Source organism: Achroia grisella, unplaced genomic scaffold (genome assembly GCF_030625045.1).
Source record: "Achroia grisella isolate CSIRO2021 unplaced genomic scaffold, CSIRO_AGI_Agris_v1 utg2506, whole genome shotgun sequence".
NCBI lineage: Eukaryota > Metazoa > Arthropoda > Insecta > Lepidoptera > Pyralidae > Achroia > Achroia grisella.
In genome coordinates this window covers 22,317-46,014 of record NW_026712741.1, presented here as the reverse complement: position 1 = coordinate 46,014, position 23,698 = coordinate 22,317, and the positions used below count along the sequence as shown (strand labels likewise).

Genomic DNA, 23,698 nt, shown 5'->3' with positions numbered 1-23,698 from the left:
ATCTGTGATCATGGCGTTTGAAACACTGAATACTGAGTTTATCTGTGATCATGGCGGTTGAAACACTGAATACTGAGTTTACCTGTGATCATGGCGGATGAAACACTGAAAACTGAGTTTATCTGTGATTATGGCGGTTGAAACACTGTCGAATTATCGGGAACTCAATAAAACGTAGTAAGATCCCGTGATTTACTTACTATACCTATAAATAATGACCGCGTCAAACTTAAAACTCTTAGGCTATGGTCTATGAGCTCCTCCAGCATTTGCCAAAATATATCTTTTACAAGAACTGAGGAGTCATCGTATGCCGATCTTTCCAGCTGTTCTCCCGTACGGAGTTCCTCTGGACTCTGCCGTACTGGATGCTTGGTGCACACGTGGTCCTGCCGAGCTGGTTATTGCTGCTCCTAAACGTCACTGTTGTACACGTCCTCATACTAGACATGTTGGATTTTTGACGTAAACCTTGCATCTGGAAACAAGTTGGCATTAAAAGTGCATTAAAAGATTTACCACCATCAACCGGGAGATATTGTGCAAAGTTATTTCTGTGACCTCTGTTTTTAGTTCCACTGCCAAGCAGCTTGCTTTAAATGTTCAGATTTGAAGAAGGAGATATGACACTAAAATTACAATGCATAAGGTATTGGTCCTTAGGAATATCGATGAATGAGTCAGTCAGAGAGAGAGAGAGAGAGGGAAAGAGTAGAGTAAGAACTCAAAAACCTAAAAAATAATTTAAGGTACTAATAATAATAATTCCGGAAAATTTACACAACGTTACTTACTTTCAAGTTAAGTAGAGCTTGTGTTAGAGGTACTAGATAGCTGATGTTTAAACATATTTTTTAAATATGTACATAATATACATAAAAAACACCCAGACCACTAAAAACAATAATAATTATGGCTATAAATGTTCGCATCGTGCGAGGAATCGAACCTGCTCGTAAGGCGGTATGCTATACCACTAGATCACCGAAGCCGTCACTTACGTGTTAGATACTTAAAAGTTATTGTCGGTATTAGCAAATTCAAATTAAGCAAAATCATATCGTTATCACACAATGTAATAGATTAAAATTGTTAAAATGTATGTTTGAATATAGGTACAGACATGATGACGATGTAACAGTACTTTCTTTTATTACTTTTAAAAACTCTACGAAAATTCACAATATTTACAAATAACTATGTTACAACTAATAAAGAGAGCAATTTTCTTTCCACCAAGCTCAAGGAATTGAATGGAATATAACGTCTGGCAGTTCAGATTTAATATAACAGATTGTATCATTAAGACGAAGGCTGTTATTAAAAAAAAAAAGCATACGAATCTACGGGAACCGTTAGTATAATACAAAATTTCAATAAAGTACAAGTGAGTATATTATACATTATTAATAGCTGAATTTGCATTTCGAACTATATAACCTCATAAAAAAATTACTATTCAAAAGTACTTAAATAAAATATAATATTTGAATAAAGAATACATCTATTCCATTTTTAATTTAAATAAAAAGGAAGTTACATGACTAGAAATACAAACTCATTTCTAAGAATAATTGCCGTCGCTTTAAATTTAAATATCGAACTCTATTATAAATAGGTATCTTTTTAAACGACGTGGGCAAACAAGCTGACATAGTATATATATGATAAAGAAAACATCTATTCCATTTTTAATTTAAACAAAAATAAATTGACTTCAAAAATAAAAACACAGTTGGAAAAAGAATTGCCCATCGCTTTAATAATTCTCCTTAAATTCAAATATCGAATTCTATTATATTTTTTTAAACTACGACGTTGGCAAACAATCCAAAGTCGTATATATAATAAATAATATTCCATTTTTAAATTAAATCAATAAATAGAAAACATATCTACAAAAATACAAACTCAGTCGGAAGAAAATTGCCCACCACTTTAATAATTCTCTTCAAATTTAAATATCGAATTCTATTATATTTTTTTACATGACGACGTTAGCAAAGAAGCCAACGGCATGAATAAAATAAAAAATATTCCATTTTTAAATTAAATAAATATATATAATACATGACTACTGAAATACAAACTCAATCGGAAGAAAAATTGCCCACCACTTTAATAATTCTCTTCAAATTTAAATATCGAATTCTATTATATTTTTTTTTATATGACGACGTTGGCAAACAAGCCACAGAGTATATATATTTTTTAAGAAAAAGTATTGCAACATCGTCGGCTGCGTGTACATGTGTGAACTTACATGGAAGTGAGTACTAGAGTGTATGTTACCGGTGTCGTGGCAGATCAGCTTGCGTAATGACCGCCGGAAGTTGCGTGTCATCAGGCAGTACACTATAGGATTGATCGCTGAGTTCGCGTGCCCTGGAATACAGTAAAACAGACAATATACCCACTTCATTTATCTATACATATAAATAAAATTGGAGTATCTGTTTGGAATATTGAAATAACCGTTTTTTACTGTATGCATATGAATATAAATACGGTACATATACCAAAATAACATTTTTTACTATTTTTGTCTGCTCTGTTTGGTTTGGTTAATCTCTGAAATGGCTGGATAGATTTTGATGGGACATTTTTGGCAGGTAGCTGATGTAATAAGGAGTAACTTAGGCTACTTTTATTTTAGATATATAAAGTTAAATTCCACGCGGACGAATTCGCGGGAACAGCTAGTTTATAATAATAATATTCTCATAATCTCATAATCTCAGGACAATTCACTCAGCGCCATCTAGACCCAAGTTAAGCTAGTTAAAAGTTTGTGTTATGGGTACTAGACAACTGAGACAAATACATAGATATTTTTTTTTTCGTAAATACATACATATTATACATAGAAAACACCCAGACCGACACAAACAATTATACTCATGAATACAAATGTTTGTGCCGTGCGAGGAATCGAACCCGCGACCATCGGACGTAAAGTGGTGTGCTAAACCACTAGACCACCGAGGTCTGACCTTAACCTGACAAACTATACATTAAGTAATATATCTCAGGACAATCAGCGAATGATTTCAGCGTCATCTAGTCCCACTGACTTTGCGGCGAGATATTGTATCTCTGTGTATTTTCTACCGCATATATCACTGTGTTCTGAGATACTGTTATGATTAATACCAGCTATTGGGAGGAAGGGAATTGTGGATTAATGTGGATTGATAACCCCATTGCTAGCAATGTACCATGTCAGGTCGACCTCCACGCAGTTTCCCCTGGAAACCATCGTGATAAATTCCCAGTGAATTCATCACGATAGACTAACTGACCTGACCTCATGCTCATCTCATCATCCTCCACTGGTGCCCCGCCAGCGTAAACCGTTAGCGCAGGCGAGTGCACCATTCCATTATCATCCACAAAAAAAAACTACCAGCTATTGAATTTCACTATCACACCCGCCAGAAACTAAAATACCATCCTGATCAACAGAATGGAAGGCGGTCCTCCGTCATGCGTGTTATAGAAACTTTCTACAATGCATTACCACATTATGGAATCACATTTCAGCAATGGTATTTCTGACCCTATGCGATATTAATACCTTCAAGAAACGTACTTATTTACTTTACTTTTAAAAATCCGTCAATACGCTTGAAATGATGTATTAGAGACAAAATTAGCCTAGTTTAGACACCACTACACTGAACTTTGTGTTAAATAGTTTTTAATACCCACTTGCATTATATATGGAAATAGATACAGAAACTTAGTTAAGTCTATTTTATAACAGTTTTATTACAATAATTTAATTTAATAATTATTAATTACCATGCTGTTGCGAATGTTATTCGAATTAAAATAAAATAATAATAATAATTACAGTCAGAATATTAAATACACAATCAACTAAATTAGATTAAAACTTAGTGATTACAGCAGATCGTTGCTGAGTAGAAATTCTTGTTTAAAAATATACATAAAACCTTTCAATTATAGCCGTGTGAAGCCGAGGCGTTTTCCTAGTATCAATTGTAGAATTTTGTGAGAAAATATCAAAGATTTATAGGTATAGATGTATACTGTAAATTTTACCCGAATTTTCCAATATACCTGTGTTTAAATAGAATAGAAAATATTATGTATACATTTATTTAAATAAAGACTGTAATTTACGCAATAAAAATAAGCTAATTTTACCTAAATGCCGTCTACACAAAGTAGTAATTCATTTTATGGTAATTGCGTAAGATAAACTGCCAGAGTCTACGCTAAATCTTACAGAGAGGCAATTCAAATCTTATCAAATGTTATGTAAAAAAGCCTAATAAGATTTATAGATGATAGCAATATATAGCAAGAATAAGTTTATTTGCGGACAACGTTATAATTTTAATTTTCATACTGCTTTCTTGATATATGATAGCGTAGCGGCTTTTGTATTGATTGCCGCATGCATCCTTATGTAAAGTGCGAATACTGTAACTACCATATAGTAAATCGTCGTGTGGAATGAGTAGTCATGCTCACTAAAATGTCCAGACATGTGGCGGCGTGGTGGGCCGGGTCAATGGGCTCCCTAAAATATGGTCGAGCGCAGTGATGGCTGGCTCATCCGTCATACTCGTGAACGAGTGCTACTTGTAGGGACTGGTCTGTTCTTATCACTACGACTGATTTAATCTTATTGCATATTTATATTTGACCCAAAAATTAGTGCTTGTTGGTAGTTTGTATTCACACGTTTCGACTTGTAAATGTAAACTTACAAGGATTATTTAAAAGAGCAACACACAAGTTTCTTGCTCGTTCTTCTTGTGATGAGACATTGCTTAAATTAAGTTTATTTGAATAAATGATTTTCTATTCTATTCTATTCTATTCTATTCAACATTTTTTTAAATCTACCGCTTATTCGGAAAGCTGTCTCATCACAAGAAGAATAAGCAAGAAACTTGTGTGTTGCTCTTTTAAACAATCCTTGTAAGTTCACATTTTACAAGTCGAAACGTGTGAATACAAACTACCAACCAGCACTAATTTATTTAGGCTCAAATATAAAAACACAATAAGATTAAATCAGTCGTAGTGATAAGAGCAGACCAGTCCCTACAAGCAGCACCGTTCACGAGTATGACGGATGAGCCAGCCATCACTGCGCTCGACCTACATATATTTACCAAAGCTTTCCTATATATAAATTGTTTAATTTTAACAAAATGTAATATAAATGTTAATGGACATCGGTAATCAAATCCAAAATTCAAATCAAAAATCATTTATTCATGTAAAACATTTTAGCCGCTTATGAACGTCAAATTTTTTACATTATAATTTTAATTTTTTCCGTACCGTACAGTTACTGTCAGTTACCGTGAGTTTATCAACAAGTGAGCTGGCTCGTTTGCCTCCTGTGATGTAAAAAAAAAACTCACCAAGGAGTAATGTATATGGCAACACTGAAGACACAGATTCCACCTCCACAGCATTCACATCGATCAGCAGCTGCAGGATGTTGTATGGCAACCAGCACAGCGCGAAGAGGACAGCGAGCAGCAGAAGAATCCACGCTACTCGCTTCCTCTCGCGGACTAGTCGTAATCGCTAGAAAGAGATAACAATAATAATATATCAGTAACCCTATGGTATAGTTATAAATGTTAATAAAAGTCTACGATTCGCTTCTCAATATCAGATATGAAACAGTTCAGTGAGTGCAGTACGTTTTTGTTGTAATTATAACCCAGGACAATTTACAATTCATATCTAGTACCAAGCTAAGCTGTGCTTCTATTAGATTATATATTTATATATATACATATAATATATATATATATATATATATATAATATATATATATATATATATATATATATATATATATATATATTATATATATATATATATATATAATATATATATATATATATATATATATATATATTATGCAGTAATTGTCATATGAAAACAGCCGTTTCAAATTTAAAAACAATTTATTTATGTAGGACATTTTAGCCGCTTCATCATCATCATCATCATCATCATCTGCTTCTTCCTTATCCCATTTATTTGTGGTCGTCGTAATATGTTTTTCGCTTCCATTCATCTCTGTTCGCAGTCATCGCGTTATTTACTCCTTTTCTTACCATATCATCTTTCAGACAGTCCATCCATCTCTTTTTCGGCCTTCCTCTGCCCTTATAACCATCCACATTCATATGTAACACCTTTCTTAAAATATTATCCGTTTATGAACGTAAAATTTTTTAACCGTCAAAATTTCTGAGGATTTTCGTAACAAACACCGCGACATGAGAATCATCATCATCATTACATAGTATAAAACAAAGTCGCTGTCTGTCCTTATGTATGCTTAAATCTTTAAAACTACGCAACGGATCTTGAAGCTGTTTTTTTTAATAGACAGTGATTCAAGAAGAAGGTTTATATATATAATACATGTACACCCGTGCGAAGCCGGGGCGACTAGCTAGTTTACTATATAACAAACATTTATTTGGAGTTTTAAGTTAAGTGATTGATTTTATACTAAAAATATTAAATTATTGGGTATTCAACCATAAAGGTATAATTATGTAGCGACTTAACGCTCTTGAAGTGTAATAAATCAAGATTTCCACACACGAAGCGTTGAAATAAAGTTCGTATAAACAATCAAACTCATGAATATAAATATTTATACAGCAAGGAATCGAACCCCCGACGATCAGTTTTAGGTTAAGCGATTGATTTTATACTAAAAATATTAAATTATTGGGTATTCAACCATAAAGGTATAATTATGTACCGACTTAACACTCTTAAAGTGTAATAAATCAAGATTTCCACACACGAGGCGTTGAAATAAAGTTTGTATAAACAATCAAACTTATGAATATAAATATTTATACAGCAAGGAATCGAACCCACGACCGTCAGTTTTAGGTTAAGCGATTGATTTTATACTAAAAATATTAAATTATTGGGTGTTCAAGCATAAAAGTATAATTATGTACCGACTTAACGCTCTTAAAGTGTTATAAATCAAGATTTCCACACACGAGGCGTGTAAATAATTTCGTATGCTCATTATCAAATTATTAACGTATAGAGAATGTTTATATTTACCGAATTTTATCATGAAATTAAGATCATTATTTTATGTCTCAATATTAAATTAGAACAGACGTATTGCGTTGTTTCAAAGATATTTTCGAAGTATAACCATATATTACAAATCTATACGTATAAATAAAATTGGAGTGTCTGTTTGTAATATTGTAATAACAGTTTTTTACTACACGCATATGAATATAAATACGATATAATTCCAAAGTGATTTTTACGATATTCTGTAATATAGATGTAAAAATAGACGTATAAATAATATATAGATACGAATAAATCTATACATATAAATGAAATTGGAGTATCTGTTTGTAATATTAAAATAACCATTTTTTACTACATGAATATGAGTATAAATACGGTACGTACACCAAAATATTTTTTTTTACAATTTTTGTCTGTCTGTCTGTCTATCTGTTTGTTCCGGCTAATCTCTGGAATGGAATCTCCGATTTTGACGATACTTTTTTTGGCAGATACTTTGTTTTATTACCACCGTCATAAAGGTTTTATCATATTGTCTGTGACTTAAGTGAAGTAACATTCTTTTACATCTCGCTAAGAAATATTATTGTAAAAATGGAAATATACGTTCTATTCAAGATAATATACTTTATTTATATCAATAAATACAAAACCTAACATTTTAATTATTTATGACATTTTCATTAAATTAATATTTGCACATTTTGACCCACTCAACACTTCCTATGCCACGCTCTATTGGGTTGACTGGAAGAGATCTCTTTTAGAGATAAGTCCTCCTTTGTTAACATTAGTTGTAATTAATATACTTACAAATGTATATTAAGTGCAATAAAGAATATTTAATTAAACAAAATAATACAATTTATTAAGTAGAGTAACAAATATCAATTCATCTAAGTTATGGTTTATAACATTAAGAAATTCAAATTCAAAAATCATTTATTCATGTAGGACATTTTAGCCGCTTATGAACGTTAAATTTTTACATTCTAATTTTATTTTTTTCCCTACCGTCCAGTTCGGTATATAGATCCAATTGAGAAGAACTGGCAAGAAACTCAATTGAATTACTTTTTTTTTAAAGCCAGTTTATTTACAATGTATATTTATATAGGTGTCTATGTCTAACATTAAATGAAAATTCAGTGCATGAACAACTATTGCCATGCACACTCGTCATTCAAGTAATCGTTTAGTGAATAATAGGCTTTGCTCAGTAAATATGATTTAGCAGATGTTTTGAATTTATTTAAAGGTAATTCCAACATATCCTTTGGTATCTTATTGTAAAATTTTATACCTATTCCCATAAAAGAACTATTGACTTTTTCTAAACGATACTTGGGGACAGCAAGTTTGTCTTTAAATCTAGTATTAACATTATGAATGTTGCTGTTTTTTGGAAATAAGTCAAGAAGATATTATAGCTTACCTGTTGACTGTTGACACTGCCTTCAGTTTGGTCGAAGGGAGGCAGTACAGAACAAAGCCGTCTGCCCATTAATGAGTACGAAACCACTACTATACAACCTGAAACGAGAAATTATTAAAATAAAAAAATAGAAATATAAAAAAAAAACAGGAAAATTCCAACTGTAAATAAGGAAAAAAACATCGATTTACAAAATTGTGGAGTAAAAAATATAATCCATCACATTTAAGACTAGCTGTACCAGCGACTTCGTCCGGGTGAAATATATGACGAAAAACGAATTTACATACAAAGTTTCATCCCCTATTCTAATTTACCCCTTAAGGGTATTAAAATAAAAAAATAGAAATATAAAAACAAACAGGAAAATTCGAACTGTAATTATTTACATCTTGATTCCTTAAGGAATATAATAAAAAAAAAACATCGATTTACAAAATTGTGGAGTAAAAAATATAATCCATCACATTTAAGACTAGCTGTACCGGCGACTTCGTCCGGGTGAAATATATGACGAAAAACGAATTTACATACAAAGTTTCATCCCCTATTCCAATTTACCCCTTAAGGGTATTAAAATAAAAAAATAGAAATATAAAAACAAACAGGTAAATTCGAACTGTAATTATTTACATCTTGATTCCTTATGGAATCAAGATTGACGAAATATTAAAAAAAAACATCGATTTACAAAATTGTGGAGTAAAAAATATAATCCATCACATTTAAGACTAGCTGTACCAGCGACTTCGGCCGCGTGAACGACGAATGACGAATTTCCACACAAACTTTCATCCCCTATTCCAATTTACCCCTTAAGGGTAAAATTTTTACAAACTTTGAATGTCATATTTATTTAATTTTATCAACAGTCGTAAAAAGTTAGCGCAGGCGGATGTACCAATACATTGTCATATATTAAAATATATAAAATTCTTGTGTGTGACACATTTACCGAAACGGCTTGACCGATTTTGATGAAATTTTATATGTATATGGGCATGTTATGCGGAGGAATGAGGACCATGTCTTATGGAAAGTGTATAATATGAATGTGGATGGATGTAAAGGGAGGCGACGCCCTTAGAAAAGATGGATGGATTGTGTGAAAGATGATATGAATAAAAGAAGGGTATGTTTAGATATGACGACCGATAGAGAGCAGTAGAAGAGAATGACATACTGCGCCGACCCCAAATAATGGGATAAAGGCAAGGCAATGATGATTCAGTAGATCTGAGAATAGGTTTATAACTAATTTTTATACCCCTGAGTGTTAAGGGTAGCTCACCCCAAAGAAAATAATTTTATTTTTTCGACATAATATTTATTTTTATTTTTTTATAATGTGGCATTAAAAAATACATACAGCTTTAAATTTTCACCCTTTGTTTAAGATAGTTCCAAATGTATTATATTAGTTCACCCGTTCTATCACCAAACTATTTTTTACCACAGGTAAATGTAGATGGCGCTATTATATATATATAATTTTTGTTGTTTAATATATGATATTAAACGTATATTTTTTTAATAATCAAAAAGAAAAAAAGAAAACTAAAAACTAATAATCCCATCATCCCTATTGAATGGTAGCCGCAGCGTATTCAATTTTCAGTGGACCCTCAAAAATAGTTGCTTTTTATAATAAATTACGGTACCTATATTTCACCCTTCTAATAAAGTGAAGAGTTTGTTTGTTTGAACGCGCTAATCTCAGAAACTAGTAGAAAAGGTTGCAGAAATGCATTTTTAAAAAATGTACAACTTTAAATATATATATATACTACTACTAGTATATATACTAGTATATATATATATATATATATATATATATATATATATATATACTAGCTGTCCCGGCAACGTTGTTTTGCCTTAAAATAAAATAAAAATTGATGTGGACTACCCCTAACATTTAGGGGGATGAAAAATAAATGCAGGCCGATTCTCAAATGAAACTCAGTCGAAATTGCGCGGGTCATCGAAAACTAGACACTTTTTATATATATATAATACATGTATGTATATATATATATTAAGAACATATTACGAGAGAGATAAATTAGAATTATATATATTTAGTTTCTGGGGACTGTAATAGAATTATTCTTATATGCCCGCCTATAATAAACATAATATATAAATAAAACATTGTAAGAAACATTTTTTATTCTATGCAATTGAAATTAGAAAGAGATAGTTTTTCTTCTATTCTTGGCTACTTCTTTGTATCTTCTTTCATGACTGACCTTAAATTTTACTTGTTACTAGCTGTTCCCGCAACATCGTCCGCGTGGAATTAAACTTTATTTTTCTAAAATAAAAGTAACCTAAGTTACTCCTTAGTACATCAGCTACCTGCCAAAAAGTCCCATCAAAATCGGCCCAGCCATTTCAGAGATTAGCCGGAACAAACAGACAGACAGAAAAATTATAAAAAATGATATTTTGGTTTATGTACCGTATTTACATTTATATGCATGTAGTAGGAAACGGTTATTTCAATATTACAAACAGACACTCCAATTTTATTTATATGTATAGATTTGTAACAAAATTTCGATTACGTTATCAATATACATCGAAATTTAGTCAATATAGGCACAGATAACATAATATTACAGTGAAGGTAATACGAGTATAATACCCTCGTGAGTTATTAATGTACGCCAGGTAAGAGGTAATAATTTTGATTAACTGAATTTGCCATCTCAATACATAAACCTAATCAATATTCAAAGGAAAGGATTAAATTTGATTACCTACTTACATGCTTCAATGAACGCTATAATAAAATCTCTTATTAATCTGAACGTAGCAGTTTTATCAATAAGGAAAATGTTGGCTATTTTCTTACGCAACTGGAATAGTAAGCCAATTATAATCAGAATAAAAATAAGAATAATAAAAGAATAGAATAGAAAATCATTTATTCAAATAAACTTACATTGAAGCACTTTTGAATAGTCATCACATTTTTTTTAATCTACCGCTCATTCGGAAAGCTGTCTCATCACAAGAAGAACGAGCAAGAAACTTGCGTGTTGCTCTTTTAAATAATTTTATTCTTACTTAATAATTTAAGTTTAAGTGTGTGAATACAAACCACCAATTAGCACTAATTTAATTAAATACTCAAATAGAAAAAATATTGCATACATAACCAACTGGTTAAACAATTAATACGAGGAAATCAGACATAGTGATTAGAGCAGACCAGTCCCTACAAGCAGCACCCGTTCACGAGTATGACGTATGAGCCAGCCATCACTGCGCTAGACCATATTTTAGGGAGCCCAATGACCCGGCCCACCACGCCGCCGCCACAAGTCTGGACATTTTAGTGAGCATGACTACTCAAAACACCAGACCACGTAAAAGCTACTTACAATTGTTATCTGATAGTTATAGTATTCACATTTTATATAAGAATGCATGCGGCAATCAATACAAAAACCGCTACGCTTTCATATTTCTAAAATAATTAAATAAAGAAAGCAATGAGAAAATTAAATTATAACGTTGTATGCTAATAAACTAATTATTTACTTGATATGTTGTCATCTATGAATTCGTCTATCCTGTAATACGCTTTCTTACATAAAAAATATTTAATATAAGATTTGAATTGCCTCTCTGTCAGATTTAATGCAGATTCTGGCAGTTTATTATAAAATCTTACGCAATTACCATAGAATAAATTACTGACTTTGTGCAGACGGCATTTAGGTAAAATTAGCTTATTTATATTGCGTAAATTTCTACTTGTACAGTCTTTGAGTTTTTTAAAACTCTCTAAGTTCTTCCGTATATACATGATATTTTCATAAATGTATTGTGAAGTACATATGAATATAAATACGGTATATACACCAAAAAAAAAACACATTTTACAATTTTAATCTGTCTGCCTGTCGGTCTGTTTGTTCTCGCTAATCTCTGAAACGGCTGGACCGATTTTAACGAGACTCTTTTTGGCAGGTAGTTGATGTAATAAGAAGGAACTTAGGCTACGTTTATTTTGAAAAAATCTTTTATTTTAGAAAAATTAAGTTAAATTCCACGCGGACGAAGTCGCGGGAACGGCTAGTTTTACATAAAAAACACCCAGACAGACTCATGTTTGTACACATGAGTATGATTGTATGAACCCACGACCATTGGAAGTGAGGCGGTGTGCTAAACCTCTAGACCACTGTGGCCGTCATTATATAATTCAATTCAAGTAATCGTAGACATTACATGAAACAGTTGGTCGTTTTGAAGGAATGTCGCTTCAAATTGCAGATAAGCAAGGCGAAAATACATAAAATGAAAACATAACGATAAATGGAATGGCGGAAGGGACATTATACCTTGCTACTAAACATTTAGAGTACATTATAGAGATATCAAAAAGTAGTCTAACATGCAATAAATATTGTGCTCATTAACCTAGAAGGCAGAGTGGTATTATATACAGTTTTAAGTTTGACGCGATTTTTATTTATAAATATAATTAGTAAATCACGGGATCTTACAACGTTTTATTTTTGTTGAGTTCCCCATATTTCGGCAGTGTTTCAACCGCCATGATCACGGGTAAACTGAAGAGCAGCGGGTAGATGGTAAACAAATCTTTTATGGGCAGACATATTCGTCTACCATCACACGTCTTCGTTTGTTGCTTTTGGTAGTATTACTATTACATATTTGTATGATTCACTCATCCGTCATACTCGTGAATGAGTGCTTGGTTTTAGTGACTGGTCTGCCCAAATAACTACGATTGATTTAATCTTATTTAGTTACTCAGCTTGATTGTGTAATTAATTTTTGACTCTATTGTATTAGTGCTAGTTGGTAGTTTGTATTCACACATTTCAACATAAAAATGTAAAGTTACAATGATTATTTAAAAGAGCAACACTCAAGTTTCTTACTCGTTCTTTTTGTGATGAGACAGCTTTCCGAATGAGCCATAGATTAAAAATAAAGTATGACTATTCAAAAGTGCTTAAATTTATGTTTATTGAAATAAAGAACTTTCTATTGTATTTAAAAGAGCAACACTCAAGTTTCTATCTTGTTCTTCTTGTGATGTGACATCTTCCGAATGAGCGGTAGATAAAAAAAATGTTATGACTATTCAAAAGTAATAATTTTAATTGAATGAGATACTTTCTATTGTTATCATACTTAACCTTCTTTATTTTATCGTGTGGTAAGAAATAAAAAAAAACGCCCTATCGTCAGAGGGGTGACGAAGAGGTGTGTGGGATTCTTACCTAATATAATAAAAATATAATAATATCTCCGGATAATTCACACAGCGCCATCAAGTGCCAAGCTAAGCAGAGCTTGTGTTATGGGTACTAGACAACTGATATAAATACTTGCATGCATTTTATTTGTAAATAAATACATATTATACATAGAAAATACCCAGACCGATACAAACAATCATACTCATGAATACAAATGTTTGTAACGTGCGAGGAATCGAACCCACGACCATCGGATAGTAAAGCGGTATGCTAACCACTACACCACCGAGGCTGTCAATATAATCCACAAGGTAAGAGCGCCATATGTACACATTGTTTTTGTGCATTAAAGTTAAATAAATAAATTACCAGAGTCGAAAGGTCGCGTTAGTATTCTACAACGACAAGCAATTTCATAATTAATGGTTTAGTGTTTTTTTATCTAACTTATGTCAAGCTGATGATCTATCTGATGGTAGATGTTCATCGTTGCCTATATATCTACATGAACATCACAGACATCAAATCAAATGAAACAATGATTCATTCATGTAAGATATTTTAGTGGCTTGTGCGCGTTAAGTTTTTTATACTAATACTAGCTACTCGCCCCGGCTTCGCACGGGTGTACATGTATTATCCATTCTTGAATCACTGTATTTATAAAAAAAACGCTTCAAATTCCGTTGCGTAGTTGTATAGATTAAAGTATACATAGGGACGGACAGACAGCGACAGCGACTTTGTTTTATACTATGTAGTGATGATATATGATCATTTATATTTATACTGCGTTATACTCGGTCTTCGACAAGGGCTCACCCCTTGAGAAGACCGAGTATAGGACTACTGGCCGAAGGGGGTGGTCTATCGGCGCTACCGTGACAGATTGCCGTCGTCAGTGCCGTGACCATAGAGACAATTTTATTATGTATGTTAGTCTATAAGGTATTTATAATATGGGCCATGTAGCCTGAATTAAATAAATAAATAAATAAAAAGTATCTAACTGTTTATAGTGCACCACCTACCTTTCCAAGGGGGGAGACAGTTCTAAACGTCTGGTGAGGTAATTTGGATTGAGGTTCAGAATACAGATTTAAATGAGAAAAAATTGGCTACAAACTTAACTAAATTTCTTTTATAAAGCCAGTTTGAGTACATTTTTTAATTCATCACATTATCATATCACATCGTGATACTACTTACGCATTGCAGTTCCGGACATTAAGTTACGATTATGTATCTTATAATTTCACTGCCTGATTACACTTCTTATAAAGTACTAACTACTCGCCCCAGCTTCACCCGGGTGTACATGTATTATACATATAAACCTTCCTTTAGAATCTCTGTATCTATTAAAAAAACCTCTTCAAAATCCGTTGCATAGTTTTAAAGATTTAAGCATACATAGGGACGGACAGACAGCGACAGCGACTTTGTTTTATACTATGTTGAAGCTGCTAAGTCTCTAAACTAAGGGAGATAGAGGTACCCACTTAGATGACTTTCTACAAAGTACCTCTGGTTTTTGATCTTCAGGTCATTGAACCTCAATCAAGGATGCCACCAATTGCTCCAGGGTTCTCTTTAACACTCTATTATTAAGATGTGAGTTAATTAATTTGTTGATTAAAGGAAGATACTCGTACAATAGAATTGACTATTAAATACTATTATGAAGTAAAATTTAATTGGTACTCTGCAACTTGAAATTAGAGTGATTACAGAATGCTTTTCAAATAGTTACTATTAATATTATATATAGTAAGAAAAAAGTCAAAATCGAGTTCTGATTTTTTGTACTATTATGGTCGCAAATAAGCATACGGCCATCTGATGGTAAATGGTTACCGTAGCCTATGGACGCCTGAGACACCAGAGGTGTTACGTGCGCGTTGCTAACTTAAGAAACCTTAATGTACCCTTCTTAAAAAACCCCATGCTGTAGTCTCGTGAGAAAACCTCGGCAGGCAGTTCATTCCACAATCTAAGTGTACGCGGGAGGAAGCTCCTCTGAAACTGCACTGTCTGAGGCACTGTGCTACGTAACTCAAGCGACCTCTTTTTTTTTTGAGGGTTTTGGGCAATTGTCAGGTGTTTAGACCTGTGCACTGCGATATATAGATCTATTGTGTTCTCCCATTTTATAATGAAAAGAAATTAAAGCAGATTGTTAGCTTTGGTATGTAATATTTTAGTATCTTAAGCCGAAAAACCGATAAAAAAAACAATAATATAAAAACCTTTTGAGTTCTGCCAGTTCTGAGGTCCGATATATCTTTTCGTCCAAATTTCCGCAGTGTCTCAAGACGAAGGTCATTGGTTTAGGATGTGATGTCAGTGATGACTGGTAACTCACATTGGTCCTAAACCAATGTGTGTTGCCAGTGATGACTTACGGCACAGAGACATGGTCGCTGACTATGGGTCTCATGAACTCAGAGTGAGTGACTGAGAGGGCAATGGAGAGGGCTATGCTCGAATTTCTCTGCGTGATCGAATCAGAAATGAGGAGATCCGTAGAAAAATCAGAGTGATCGACATAGCCCGAAGAATTGCGACACTGAAGTGGCAATGGGCGGGGCACGTAGAACAGATGGCCGTTGGGGCAATAAAGTCCTCGAGTGGCGACCACGGACCGGAAGACGCAACGTGGGAAGGCCTCCTGCAAGGTGGACCGACGATCTGGTCAAGATCGCTGGAAGGCATTAGATGGGAGCAGCGCAGGACCGATCGTCGTGGAGATCTTTGGAGGAGACCTATGTCCAGCAGTTCTGAGTTAGCTAGCCTGGATGGTAGAGATAGTTAAGACTTAAGTAGCCTCAAACATGGGGTGTTTAAGGTTATGTTATTTTTAAGAGTATGTTAAAGTTACTTAAGGGTCGGCAACACGCATATAACATCCCTGGTATTTCAGGCGTCCATAGGCTATGTTAACCGTTTACCATCAGATGGGCTGTATGGTTGATTTCTACCATCATGGTATAAAAAAATCTATTCTATTAGTGATTTAGAAGTAAGCCAAAGAACATATTTACCATCAGATGGGCCGTATGGTTGATTTCTACCATCATGGTATAAAAAAATCTATTCTATTAGTGATTTAGAAGTAAGCCAAAGAACATGTTTACCATCAGATGGGCCGTATGGTTGATTTCTACCATCATGGTATAAAAAAATCTATTATATTAGTGATTTAGAAGTAAGCCAAAGAATATAAATACGACAACAGTGAGCTTGTTATATAACGATACAGATATTTAAAACCAATTATGAACCCTAATGCCACGTAGAGATAATAAAATTTCCTTTGTCAAATTACATTTTAATTATAATCCGACAAAACGCTGACTTGCAGCGTAATGAGCATCACTTATTGAAGATATCTTCAGCTGGATCTAGCTTTACATACCATTTTAATTAGACAGAAACATAAATAAAATGTAAACTGTAGCACCGTTTTACTGCCGATGATTGCAGGTTCGATTATTCGCACGGTAAAAACATTCATGAGTATGATTGTCTGTATCGGTCTGGTGATTTCAATATAGATAGATAGATAATTGATTTATTGCCAACATAACACAAATAATACAATTTACAATAAGACATAAAACAAGAAATAAGTAATAACATAGAAGTTGGCAATAGGACCTGCCTCAGCTGTTGCTGATATAAGCACAACCTTAGTGAGGTGCACCTATACAGCGCTGGTTTTCAGGCAGCCCCCATTACTCATAAAAAAAAACTAAGATGCGGGTTTTTTACTACATACAGATACATATAATTTAAACACAAAAAAATATATTAAATAAGATCTAGGATACACAAATATAAATATATATAGAATGAATTACAATATTCATTGCTCACAAAAACCGAAATCAGTTACAATAACAGTATCAAAAGGAAAAAAAAAATTACAAGATAAAAAGAAAAGAAAAGCCGTGTCACCGTTCATAATCACAGTATGTAATAGTATATACGAGTACAGGCCCATGGCACCCATGAGACTATGATACACGTATATTAAAATATATATAAAATTTGTTTTTCCAGTAAAGCTCTTTTCAATTTACATATGAAACTAAATTGGGACATATATGTATTGAAGGGAAATTGAAGGGGAATTGGGAATATATATCATGTATGTATTGAAGTATTCATTGTCGCATGCCTCTTACTTGTTACACTGTAATTATTTATATAAAAAAAAAACATCTATTAAAAAGAGCAACACACAAGTTTCTTGCTCATTCTTCTTGTGATGAATCTGCATTCCGAATGAGTGGTAGAATCAAAATGTGACTATTCAAAAGTGCTTGTAATGAGTTTATTTGAATAAAGATTATTTCTATTTCTATTTCTATTTCTATTTCTATTTCTATTTCTATTTCTATTTCTATTTCTATTTCTATTTCTATTTCTATTTCTATTTCTATTTCTATTTCTATTTCTATTTCTATTTCTATTTCTATTTCTATTTCTATTTCTAGAGATCTATTTCTATTTCTATTTCTATTTCTATTTCTATTTCTATTTCTATTTCTATTTCTATTTCTATTTCTATTTCTATTTCTATTTCTATTTCTATTTCTATTTCTATTTCTATTTCTATTTCTATTTCTATTTCTATTTCTATTTCTATTTCTATTTCTATTTCTATTTCTATTTCTATTTCTATTTCTATTTCTATTTCTATTTCTATTTCTATTTCTATTTCTATTTCTATTTCTATTTCTATTTCTATTTCTATTTCTATTTCTATTTCTATTTCTATTTCTATTTCTATTTCTATTTCTATTTCTATTTCTATTTCTATTTCTATTTCTATTTCTATTTCTATTTCTATTTCTATTTCTATTTCTATTTCTATTTCTATTTATATTTCTATTTCTATTTCTATTTCTATTTCTATTTCTATTTCTATTTCTATTTCTATTTCTATTTCTATTTCTATTTCTATTTCTATTATATATTTCTATTTCTATTTCTATTTCTATTTCTATTTCTATATATTTCTATTTCTATTTCTATTTCTATTTCTATTTCTATTTCTATTTCTATTTCTATTTCTATTTCTATTTCTATTTCTATTTCTATTTCTATTTCTATTTCTATTTCTATTTCTATTTCTATTTCTATTTCTATTTCTATTTCTATTTCTATTTCTATTTCTATTTATATCAGTTGTTTAATACCAATAACAAAAGCTCTGCTTAGCTTGGGACTAGATGGCGCTGTGTGAATTGTCCTAGAACATATCTAAATATTTATATCAGTTATCTAGTACCCATAACACAAGCTCTGCTTAGTTTAGGATTAGATGGCGGAAGGTGATCCATAATGTCCAAAATTCTTCAATAATGAAGTCTACATTGAAATAATGAAGTCTACAATGAATTAAGTATACATTGAAGTCCACATAGGCCAATGAGAACTGTAATGCTAGTACTTGCTGGTGTAGTCGGTTAGTACACTGCTTTATTTCTAGTGGCCGCAGGTTAGATTCCTCGCACGATACAATCATTTGTCTTCATGTATATGATTGTTTATACCGTTCTGTTTCTATATACAGTATGTATTTACAAACAAAATGTACATAAGTACATATTTCGCTAGGTTATTTAATTAAGATTCTATCAGTTGTCTAGTACCCATAACATAGGCTCTGCTCAGTCTGGGTGACTCTGTTTTGTCCTGAATTATTATTATTACACAAACGGCCCCAGTGGTCTAGCGGTTTACAATATCGCCTTACATCAGATGGTCGCGGGTTCGATTCCAAATTCCGAAGCTGCAAGTAGTGAAGGTGAGTGTTAATGCATTCTAAAAAGGCCTTTTAAACCTACACCCGTGTCACGGGCGCTACTTGGGGTTTCCCTTGCGGTAGCCTGCTTCAAAGCCTAATTCGTCACCATAATTGGTACTTCTCACATGTACGTTTTTATTACGTTATTTAATTAAGATTACATCACTTGACTAGTGCTCATAACACAGGCTCTGCTTAGCTTTGGACTGGATGACGCTATGTAGTTCTGAATTATTATTATTACATAAACACATTATTATTAAATACATTTCGCGGGATCGTACCAGCAACCATTAGAAGATGATATATATTTTTTTATAACATAGGGGACAAACGAGCATGCGGCTCACCAGATGGTAAGTGATTACCGCCGCCCATGAGCACCCGCAACACCAGGGGAATTGCAAGTACGTTGTCGGCCTTTTAAAAAGGAATAAGCTCTTTTCTTGAAGGTTTCAATATCGTATCGGTTCGGAAATACCATTGCTGGAAGGTGATTCCACAATGTGGTTTTGCGGGGCAAAAAATTTCTAGAAAACCGTACTGTGGAAGACCGCCATTCATCCAGATGATCAGGATGGTATTTCAGTTTCTGGCGGGTGGTACGGTGTTGAAACTCAGCAGCTGGTATTAATCCGAACAATTCCTCAGAACACTCCCCGTGATATATGCGGTAGAAAATGCACAGACAGATAGACACAGATAAAGACAGATAGATATAGATAAAGAAGTAAAAAATAAAACCGCAGCCCAATTTTTTTCGGTATTTCGTCGCGTGCCACGCAACACTAAACCTTAACTTGTACCGTTTGATTTCCCCTCGAGGTTCATTAGATAAATCGACATTTTAAAAAATATTCCTATTTTAGACCGAAATATCAATAATTCTCTAATTAGTTAAAAAAAATTACATGTTTAAGATCAGATTAGTTTGGGTTTTATATTGTTACTAGCTTTTGCTCGCGGCTTCGCTCGCGTTAGTTTATCTCCTTGGGGTGGAATTTATCAAAATCCTTTCTTAGGGGATGCCTACGTCATAGTAGCTTTATGCATGCAAAGTCTCAGCCCGATCGATTTAAAATTGACAAAGTTTCAAACAAACACTGATCCCTTATTTTATCCCCTTAGGGATAGAATTAATCAAAATCATTTCTTAGGGGATGCCTACGTCATAGTAGCTTTATGCATGCAAAGTCTCAGCCCGATCGGTTTAAAATTGACAAAGTTTCAGACAAACTTTCATCCCCTATTTTATCCCCTTGGGGGTAGAATTAATCAAAATCCTTTCTTAGCGGATGCCTACATCACAACATCTACCTGCATACCAAATTTCAGCCCGATACATCCAGTGGTTTGGGCTGTGCGATGATAGATCTCTATGTCAGTCACCTTTGAGTTGTATATATATATTAGGTATTATTAATGAAAATGATCTACTTTTTACTGCGGTTAATCACGACCGAAGTCGAGAATAGAAGTAAGGTAGAAACATCTTCAAGAGTGCGTTATCGTTTTAGATTCTACGCATAAATGCTGCTGTAAATGGGATTATCAAAACGAATCCTGAATATTCAGTTCCTTGCGATTGTCTTGCGTCGTTCAGCCCCCGGAGATTTCCTTTAATTGGTTCCCTGCCTACGTATATCACAGTTTACTTTGTACCTCGCACAATAAATACTATAATTAATATGTTTGAATACGCCTAGCCGTATATACAGTTATGCCAAGATTGGATAATTGTATGCAAATACACAAAACTATAATATGATTGAGCAGGAGTTCTATTTATAAAAAGATATCGACGACCTCGGTGGTCTAGTGGTCTAGCACACCGCTTTACGACCGATGGTCGCGGGTTCGATTCCTCGCACGGCACAAACATTTGTATTCATCAGTATGATTGTTTGTATCGGTCTGGGTGTTTTCTATGTATAATATTATGTATGTATTTACAAAAAAAATATCTATGTATCAGTTATCTAGTACCCATAACACAAGCTTTAGCTAGCTTAACTTGAGTCTAGATGACACTGTGTGAATTGTCCTGAGATGATTATTATTATTATTATATTCAAATTCAAATTCAAATTCAAAAATCATTTATTCATGTAGGACATTTTAGCCGCTTATGAACGTCAAATTTTTACATTATAATTTTATTTTATATATAACATAACATATAGGTAGTACAAATATTGGATCTAAACTAATCCAGCGGCTAGGCTAAAACTGATTAAAAAACATCAAGCAAAGTTCGCAAGTAGATTCCAGCAAGACGATACAAGTCCTGTTATCTCGCAGTTTATAAAAGTTGCACGATGTGAAACTAACGAGGGGTGACAACCGTGATACGAACTGATCCAAATTACCTCACCAGACGTTTAGAATAGCCTCCTCTCTTGTCGAAGAACTGCAGTATAACACAGTATAAATATAAATTATCATATATCATCATTACATAGTATAAAACAAAGTCGCTGTCGCTGTCTGTCCGTCCCTATGTATGCTTAAATCTTTAAAACTACGCAACGGATTTTGAAGCGGTCTTTTTTAATAGAAAAGTGATTCTAGAGGAAGGTTTATATGTATAATACATGTACACTAACAATTTTTATTTTCATTATTTTATATACCTTACTATGGACTCGCCCCGGCTTCGTCCTGGTGTACATATTTTATACATATAAACCTTCCTTTTGAATCACTTTATCTATTAAAAAACCCGCTTCAAAATCCTTTGCGTTATAAACGTATTTTTTTTTGTATTAATATTTTTTCCCTACCTTCTTTCCTTCTTTTAAAACATCGATAAATGACTGTGTCATATATTTGACATATCCTAAGAGTCTGATATCTACATGAATAAAAATATTTTGATTTTTGCCATCCAAATGTAAAAGAGCAACACGCAAGTTTCTTGCTCGTTCTTCTTGTGATGAGATAGCTTTCCGAATGAGCGGTAGATTAAAAAATGTAATGAATGGTTCAGGGTCGGCAACGCGTATGTGACACCCCTGGTGTTTCAGGCGTCCATAGGCTACGGTAACCGTTTACCATCAGATGGGCCGTATGCTTGGTTGCCACCTAAGTGGTATAAAAAAAATGACTATTCAAAAGTGCTTCAATGTAAGTTTATTTGAATAAATGATTTTCTATTCTATTCTATTCCAGTAACCCTGAAACGAACTGAATCTCAAGGGTGAGGTTATAAGGTTCAAACTTAAGTAGTACATACTGACATAGGATTGATATGTGGAAAGACAAAAAGCTCCGGAGAGCAAAGACTGAACTTGTACATAAAGTTTACTGTATCTTGTACTTATTTATTGTATACCTGTACCCACAGATTCTCAAGCGCGAAATTTATTTCGGCTTTTCTACACATCCTTACTTCCTTACTAATATTATAAATGCGAAAGTAACTCTGTCTGTCTGTCTGTCTCGCTTTCACGCTAAAACTACTGAACCGATTTAAACGAAATTTAGTACGCAGATAGTCTAGACGCAGATGAAGGACATAGGCTACTTTTTAATGCGTAAAAAGGGTTGTAAGGGGTTCAAAATGGAAATACAAGGTTATCTTTATGCGGTTGAATACTTATTTGTCATCTTTTCATTTCACTAGCTAACAACCAATCAACACATCGCGTGCGTTTGCGCCAATAAGGTATCCATCACAGAGAACAATACCACAGATAACATAATGTAAAACGAAAGATCTTGCCGGAAACATGACGTTGACGTTTAGTGAAAATATTTTTAAATATGAATGCATGCTCGTAATTATAGACTATTAAATATTTAGTACTCATTGTAGAGAATGTACAGGCTCTGTTTAGTTCTAAGTTAGATGTCCCTCTATCAGTTATCCAGCGCTATACATTATTTATATTATTAACCGGGTCTTAACACTTTATTTGCGATAAAATTATTTGTATTGGAGCCCCGGTTATCTATACATATAAATAAAATTGGAGTGTCTGTTTGTAATATTGATATAACCATTTTTACTACATGCTTATGAATAAAAATGCGGAACATACACCAAAAAACCACTTTTTAAAATTTTTGTCTGTACATGCACATGAATATAAATATGGTACGTACACC

At 32.9% G+C, this 23,698-nt stretch overlaps 1 protein-coding gene across 1 annotated transcript in view; it reads right to left on the bottom strand.

The window, feature by feature from the left end:
- Nucleotides 1–286: 286 nt before the first annotated feature.
- The window catches only part of LOC131842812 (pyroglutamylated RF-amide peptide receptor-like), a gene marked incomplete at its 5' end in the record, with an annotated part of 44,462 nt that continues 21,050 nt past the window's right edge, over nt 287–23,698 (bottom strand). The window contains 4 exons of the mRNA XM_059191378.1: nt 287–478; nt 2,264–2,385; nt 5,409–5,577; nt 8,522–8,619. Coding sequence (XP_059047361.1) covers nt 287–478; nt 2,264–2,385; nt 5,409–5,577; nt 8,522–8,619 — 581 coding nt within the window. The remainder of the gene's footprint in view (nt 479–2,263; nt 2,386–5,408; nt 5,578–8,521; nt 8,620–23,698) is intronic.